Source organism: Macrosteles quadrilineatus, unplaced genomic scaffold (assembly GCF_028750875.1).
Source record: "Macrosteles quadrilineatus isolate MER2022 unplaced genomic scaffold, UCM_ALF_1.0 Scaffold_9__3_contigs__length_116548681, whole genome shotgun sequence".
Classification (NCBI taxonomy): domain Eukaryota; kingdom Metazoa; phylum Arthropoda; class Insecta; order Hemiptera; family Cicadellidae; genus Macrosteles; species Macrosteles quadrilineatus.
This window is the reverse complement of record NW_026542602.1, coordinates 51789381-51797408: the sequence shown is the minus strand read 5'-3', so window position 1 is coordinate 51797408 and position 8028 is coordinate 51789381. Positions and strand designations below refer to the sequence as shown.

General features: G+C 34.8%; 1 protein-coding gene across 1 annotated transcript; it reads left to right on the top strand.

Moving 5' to 3' along the window:
* Positions 1–616: 616 nt before the first annotated feature.
* LOC129001952 (cyclin-dependent kinase 7) lies at positions 617–7969 on the top strand. The gene is made up of 9 exons (XM_054429401.1): positions 617–914; positions 2083–2142; positions 2650–2758; positions 3022–3194; positions 3303–3430; positions 4113–4290; positions 4701–4873; positions 6581–6693; positions 7817–7969. The coding sequence occupies exons 1-9, from the start codon at positions 867–869 to the stop codon at positions 7855–7857; spliced, it is 1023 nt and encodes a 340-aa protein (XP_054285376.1). The 5' UTR covers positions 617–866; the 3' UTR covers positions 7858–7969.
* The last annotated feature ends 59 nt before the right edge of the window (positions 7970–8028 follow it).

Here is an 8028-nt window from a genome sequence, read left to right as displayed (position 1 = left end):
CTGTTTCTTGGACAACAGCATGCAGCTACGGCAAGATGGCGGGTCCATCGAATAATGTTCATCAGTTTTATAGGTTATGTTGCGTAATGAGTGAATAATTTATTCTATGAGGGGGTTAAATTACGTATTAAGTGAATAATTTTCAAATAATTTATTCTGTGAGGACAAGTTTGTTTGGTTTAAATATTATAAAGTAAATAATAGGTGAATGTGTAAATTATAATCAGATGTGTACCGTAAACCGGTGAATAACCGTTCTGGGAGACCAAGACTCTTGCCCCGGGTCGGTACCGGTGAATAAGTCACCGGTTAATCTGCACCGGTGCACCGGTACATGTTCCCTGAACGCGCCCATTGTGAAGTACCGGTACTGATCAGCTTCATGATGACATTTTGTACTGCCAAAGCTGAATCTAGGCAATTTATCAGCAAAAAAGTGAAACAAAACAAAACATTTAGATAACCTTAAAAACCTAATTCTCTACATCGCTAGGTTTTTGATGGAAATTTAATTAATCGTTTTAAAATAGGTCTCTCGTTTCATGTTATTAGCCTTTTCTCATTGGTTAAACCTTTATCGTATGTTTACTAGTTCAACCTCAACCACAGTAAATACAGTATAAAGATGTGTCAAGTAGTATAAGAACCAGACCTGGTAGACTAGGGATTAGGTTTAAACTTAGTAGCCTATAAAAACAAAGTGTTTAGGCCTATCTAAGTTTAGCTTCTTACAAATAGTAACAGAAGTAATTTTTACACATAACAGACGGATGAAAAGATAGAGTGCATAGCATATTAACTTTAACTCAATTTTTTTTAGCTTAATAGCTATAGGCCTAACTTACCCATTAAAAAAAAAAAAAAAAATGGAGAGATTGAGATATGAAAAAATTTCTTTCCTTGGGGAAGGACAGGTAAGTGAAAACGTTTTATTGTGTTATTGAAGCACCTATTGTATGGCCCGGAATAGCGCCAATAGATTTTTGTGCGAGCTTAAATTTTAACTCTCTTGTAACTTATTAATTTACTCTCAAGTGTTCCTGAGTTACGACATTCCTGCTATGCGTGAACATGTTTTTATCACGTTAATATACAGGTATCATGCTACTCGGGACTAACTTATTATCCCGAAATAGCACCACCAATAAATTTGTGCGTGAGTGCTTTGTTACTTTTCACCCTCTCTAAACCTATTGACTCAAGCATTCCGGAGATACAACGCTATGCATAAACATGTCCTTTATCACATAACTATATGTGTATTAGGCTACTATACACAGGCTTATTGTCCTGGAATATTGCCATCAATAGCCTAGGTTTTTGCATGCAACACTTCGTAATTTTTCTCCCCCTCTAATGACTCCCAAACATTCCAGAGATACAATGTTGATACTCTGATATGCGTGACCTTAATATCCTTTATTAACTTACTATATGGGTACTATTACACTGAGCGGGCAATGGGTAGGTTTTAGGTTTGTCGGGGTCGCAAGGAAGAGACGAATTCCCCTATAATGTAGGCTAAGTGGATAGGGGCACAATTATCTCTTGGGTCCATAGCGCATCACATGGAAACCATGGGCATTAAGTTATATATGTAAAAAGGTAATATATAATGTTTATTTTTGCTCAGGCCTATTGATATTTTATCATGTGGTTTAGCTTACAGTACCGGTACCTACCTAGATTGTTTACTTTTAGTTGGCCTATCACAGTTAAATTAGGCTACTTTAATACCGTTGGATTGGTAGGCTAATTTAACAATCTCAAGTCATTTTGTTGGAATACAATTTTTTTTAAGAATCATCTAATTTGTCGGTCAACAAAAATGTTATCGATACCTCACCTGGGATTTTTTTTTTTAAATATTAAGTACGGTATTTCGCTTTAACCTTTCATTATATCTAAGTTAACTTAACTATAAACTTAAATAAAAGTTAGGCTATTCATAAGCCTACTTTGGTTCCAAATTCTAACAGAACAATACAAGGTCCTAAGGTGAAGTATTCAGCATTTTTAATGGGAGTCTATATTGCTGCCTTTCCAAAACAGAATTAATTCTGATGCAATTTTTTATTTCAGTTTGCTACAGTTTTCAAGGCTCGGGATGTGAAGACCAATGAAGTTGTTGCTGTAAAAAAGGTACCTAAGTGTTTTAATTCAACTAAAGAGTCCAACTTAAACTTAATCTAGCCTACAGAAGCTTATGTAAGTTGAAACTCATACCTCAAAGCTGAAAGGGAAGTTCCACTAAGTACCCGTGATTTTAAAACATGGAAGTTGAACAAGTTTTAGCGAAATTCCTGTATAGGAATGAAGCTATTTATTACCAAATAATAACTTATTGTTTTTTAAATTTTCCATTTTGATATCCCCAGAGGCCAAAAACACTAATATCGTTAAAATGTATATGCATATAAATGTACGTCCTTGAACACGTTACAATTTAAATTATGTGTGGTCATATTTCGATCAAATTTGGTATGAATGAATAGAGCTGACACTAGACTAGGTCTGGTACTACGACCAGCGTAATCTTAGGCTGCTTATTTTAAACAGTTTATCACAGTAACATTTTTCACTACGGTACCTTAATTATGAAAACTTTATAAAGATTTTTCACACTTAGAGTGTTTTTAATGATTGCAGATCAAACTAGGTAGCAAAGCAGAAGCCAAGGATGGGATAAACCGCACGGCTTTGAGGGAAATAAAACTTTTACAAGAGTTAAGTCACAAGAACTTAATAACTCTTCGAGGTAAGTAGACTAACCAGTCTATTTAGCAGATAAACAAACGCTAAGCTGCAAAATGTTTTGGAAACTTTTATGTGATCAATGGGCAGTAGATTGATTTTAAAGTGAAACAAAAACTTAATAAGTAGGCCGAAATCAATTGTGTTGTTTGATTTGAATAATAAGGTTGAGAAAATACAGTAGAGTCTCAACTATCCTACTATCATATGGATTAAAAAAATATATGTTCTTATTGTTCTTAACTTAATAACTTTGTCTCCTTCCAGATGTTTTTGGACACAGATCCAACATTTCATTAGTGTTTGACTTCATGGATACAGACCTAGAGGTGATAGTGAAAGACACCTCCATTGTGCTAACTCCTGCCAACATCAAGTCCTACATGATTATGACACTAGAAGGCCTGGAATACCTTCATATGAACTGGATATTACATAGGGTAATGTAAAATATTTGCTTTTATAATTTTGACTAATAATTTTACCTTGGAAAACTACAGATTTAACCGAATATATTTTATATATTTACGATAGCTTTATCTTTTCAGGATTTAAAACCCAACAACCTTTTGGTTAACTCAAAAGGTGTCTTGAAAATTGGTGATTTCGGCTTGGCAAAGTTCTTTGGATCTCCAACAAGAATATACACACATCAAGTCGTCACCAGGTGGTACAGGTATAGTATATATTTTTTATTTTTTTTATATTTTTGTTACTCAAATACAGTTCCAATAATATAATGTTGGTGTTTTTTAACCTATATAAAAGTAAAATATTCGTTAACTTATTTTAATTACTTTTAAATGTTGAAAACAAACCCTCTGACAGCAAGGACCTCTACTGACTAAGCATCATTATATTGTCCATTTATCTCAAAATAAATAAATATTATGATTTCAGTTTTAATTTAATTTATATTTAGATAATTAGAATTGAAGTATTTGAAGTACAGTTGGCTGAGACAGTTGCTCTATCACATCATTCAAACATTGTCCATGTGCTAGCACAGATGTTATGTCCTCATGTGTCACAATCTAACTAACAGGTTGGTACAATATAAATAACAAAGGGCCTAGAACTGATCCCTGTGGGACTCCAGCAAGAACCTATTTAAAATCATGAGTGATTTTCGAATGAAACCATATGAATGAAGCCATTTCATTGAAAAGTATCAAAAGTATTAATATTTTAAAAATATGTAACTGTACAATATTTATTTCATTATAATATAATGAAGCTTTTAGAAACAATCGCTGTGAGAAATTGAGTCAAAAGTCTTGCTGAGATCCTACAAAGTCACTCTTACATAAGCCTCAAAGCTGGTTAACCTTTCTGTCACAGCTACATGGTTGTTACAGAGCCCCCGAGCTGCTGTTTGGTGCGAGAATGTACGCGGTGGGTGTGGACATGTGGGCTGTGGGTTGTATACTGGCCGAGCTGCTACTGAGAGTCCCTTTCCTCCCCGGCGAGTCAGACCTCGACCAGCTCACCAAGATATTCCAGGCCCTCGGCACCCCCAGTGAGGAGACCTGGCCGGTAACTCAATAGTAGAATAATACTGTACAATGTTTGCTTGAAACGCATACTCTTTGTGAGATGAATGCAGTAAATCCTAAAAATGTAAGCTTAAGTGAACTATCTAAATACAGTAAGTTTAAAAAAATCTGTAGTTTTTATGTTTCTAATTAATGAAAACAAACAACAATGTGATTGTTGTAGCCATCAAAATATTTGTTGTACCAAGTGTGGGAATTTACTGACAATAAATCCAATGTGTTTACAATGCTTAATCTTCTGTGTGGATGTACCAGTGGACAAATTGTGATATAGTTCACATTACCACCCATAATAACCTAGTTTCACTAACGATATTTCAGCAGCTATGCCACTTTTATTTATGCAATAGGATGTAATATTATTTTTTTTAAGTGAAGTGTTTGTTTCAGGGAGTGACCAGTCTGACTGATTACATCCAGTTTAAAGCGTTCCCTGGAACTCCTCTGAACCACATATTCACAGCGGCCGGAGACGATCTGTTGGACCTCATCGCAGGTTTGCTCGCACTCAACCCTCTCAACAGACTCTCGTGCTCTGAGGCGCTGCAGATGCCATACTTTAGGTAAGTTCATTGAAAAAATCCCTCTCTTTACGTATTAGTGGGGAGTATGATTTTTTTCAATATTTCCAAGATAAATTTGTCAGTGGACAAATAATATTTGGTATTTTCTAAAGGTTATTAGCATGACATCTATACCTATGTTACGGGTTTTGAGTGGTAATGTGTCAATTTTAATATCAAATACAGTAGAACCTCTTTAATCCGAACTAATTGGGACCGGAGGTAGTTCGGACTATTGAATAGTTCGGATTACAGAACATACTGTTGTTTTTACATACCAATAGCTAAAACAAGGCTAAAATGGATCGTAATTGCTATGGGAAAAGTTAAACAATGCTTTATAAAGTAAAATACAGTGTTTATTTAATACAGTAGTAAAGTCAGTGAATAAACAGAACTGTAGGCCTACATTAAATAGCCTATACAATATAGAACTACCTACTGTACTGTGTATAGAGTACACCAATGAGGTGTTCGGATTAGTGGACGTTCGGATTAAAGGGGTTCGGATTAAAGAGGTTCTATTGTACACATATCTCAATAAAGGATTTGAGTACTCGTACGACATTTTATGAATTAAAACAAAAATTAATCTCATATATAGTTACTTTTAACTGTTTGCCAGTGCTATCAAAATTTGTGTTAATTAGAGAAGAAAATCTTATGTACTATGAAAACAGATGTTTTATTCTAAAAAAATTAGGAATTCCTTTGACATAAGAATCTTAAAATATTACAGTACTAAAGTTTCAGAATTGATTGTTGAAAGTAAATAATTATTAATAATAAAGTTCCATAGTAAATTATAGATTAAATTTTAAATGAGATTTACGATTTTTTCAAGATTCTAAATGATCATCCCTTGGACAGATTTTACACTAGTGATAAAACTTTCATAAATTTGGAATCAGTACAGAACCAAAATTGTTTAGGGGCGACAAAGATCAGAACACCTCATATCTGTTAAAATAATGGAGTCAGAACAGAAGTGTATACAGTAGAGTCCCGTTAGTCCGAAATGGTTGGGACCGGACCCATTTCGGATTACCAAATATTTCGGATTAAACATTTTTTTTGTTTTTTTCTTTATTTTTTTAAATTTTAACAAAAAATTTTTTTCTTAGGATGCTATGCACGAGCCCGGGATTGTTTTCACATTACTTAAGGCAAGACCTAGTGGCTGCAGCATTATCACTTATTAATAAAATCCATTTGTGATTTGGCGGGATTGGAACCCGGGACGAAAATGAAAAATGTTGATAACAAAATGGTGAAATATTTAGTAAAATACTCTACAACAAAATTCTATCTCGCCCGGCCGCTACGGAATACTTTGACGAGGTACAGCTAACTGTGTTAAAAGTTTAATAAAAAAATATTTTTTTGTTTCGGATTATCGGGACTCCACTGTATATACAGAGGAACTGAATGAATTATTGATCAAATGATTTGTCAATACATTGATAAGCCTATATCAATAATCTGTTTGAGTTACTGTGAAAGTAAATGTGGAAAACTATAATTTTTACCCATAGTCAGAAAAATAATTGCATTGGGATTTTGTGACTGTGAAAAAGTGTGTCAGATTCTAAACCTGTTCACCACTATCACGTCATTCACTCTTACACAATAGACAACTCTTTAGGAATAAAAGAATTTAATACTTGAGTCAATGTTAACCTAAAATGTGTTCAATTTTGATTTCAGCAACAAGCCCTGTCCATCTCTAGGCCAACAGTTGCCTCTGCCATCAAACGTTGTCAGTCAGGACTCTCAACGCCCCAGCCTGAAGCGCAAGTTGGCTGACAAACTAGAGGGCGGTAAGTGTTAGCAGTGTTTTAATTGATTAAGCCTCGATGTTACATAGGTAACAGTAAAGAGTAGATTATTGGTATCTGAAACAATTGGGGATTAAGGGTGTTCGGATAACTGATTTTTTAGGATAACTGGTCATTCACAGCCAAAATAATGACATAACTTTTGATTATTAACATTAACAATTTTTTACTGGTTTTTATTGTGTCCTGCAATTGTATCTTGTGGTATCGGTGACACTAGTAATCTCACTCTAAAGCTGGGTTTTCCTAGGCTCGGAGTCGGCGAGCGGAGAGAGGAACGCGGAGAGCGGAATTGAAATTAACATGGCATTCCGCTCTGCTCCTAGGAAAACGCATTAAATTGCCTGGAGTCCGCTCTCCGCGTTCCTCTCTCCGCTCGCCGACTCCGCGCTAGGAAAACCCGGCTTAACATCCGTGAGGATATGTCTATGTCATATATTGCAGTCTTGGCATCACTGCTGATAATCTCTTGTGATCGCGGCAACACCCTTTTTGATGGTTTTTGGCGGTTCAGCCTTTTTGATTAACCAACGTTTCTGATGACCAGACTTTGGTTAATCGATGTTCTACTGTTACCACATTCTAGATACCTTTCTTTAATAATCATGAACTATTAAATCGGACATTGAATGGTCTGTCTGCAGTTGAAAATCATTGACAATAATTAATTGATTATGGGAAAAATGCATGTCTTCATTATCTTTATCTGTCTAGCAAATATGTATACACAGTACTTATTATTCGGAATAATTGTCATTATGTCTGTGTGTTCGAGGGTGAGTCTGTTTGTTTTCCGCTCTAGAACCAGCTTTAGTCAAACTCTGGACTCGCATGGGTAGTAATGTATACAAGTTTATCCTAAAGAATTTCAAATTATCAACCATTGAGATGGGGACGCCACCTAGGTGCGTATTTTAACACAAATATGAGTGAAGGATGAGTGTAGAATGGTGTGTGATGACCTGTGTAGCTTTGTTACTGACTAAGATCAGCGGTTTCATTAGAAAGGATCGATTGAATGTTAAAGCAAGAGAATACGTGCATGTCGGCAGAAATAGCAGTGTAAAATAGTATATGTAAGTAATAATTAAAAATTGTTTTCCAGGTGTGCAACCAAAGAAACTGATGTTTGATACGACCTTTTAAAGCTTTGGTCCTCATCCTTGGAAAATAATAATCTCAGGATAAAAGTGCTGGCCACTGTTCATAAGACTGTTATTTGTGTACATTTTTTAAGAATAGACATTTTTGTTACTTTTTTGTGAGTTTAATTTATTACCTCAAGTTTTAAGATTAATTTTAATGATTTAAGTATGT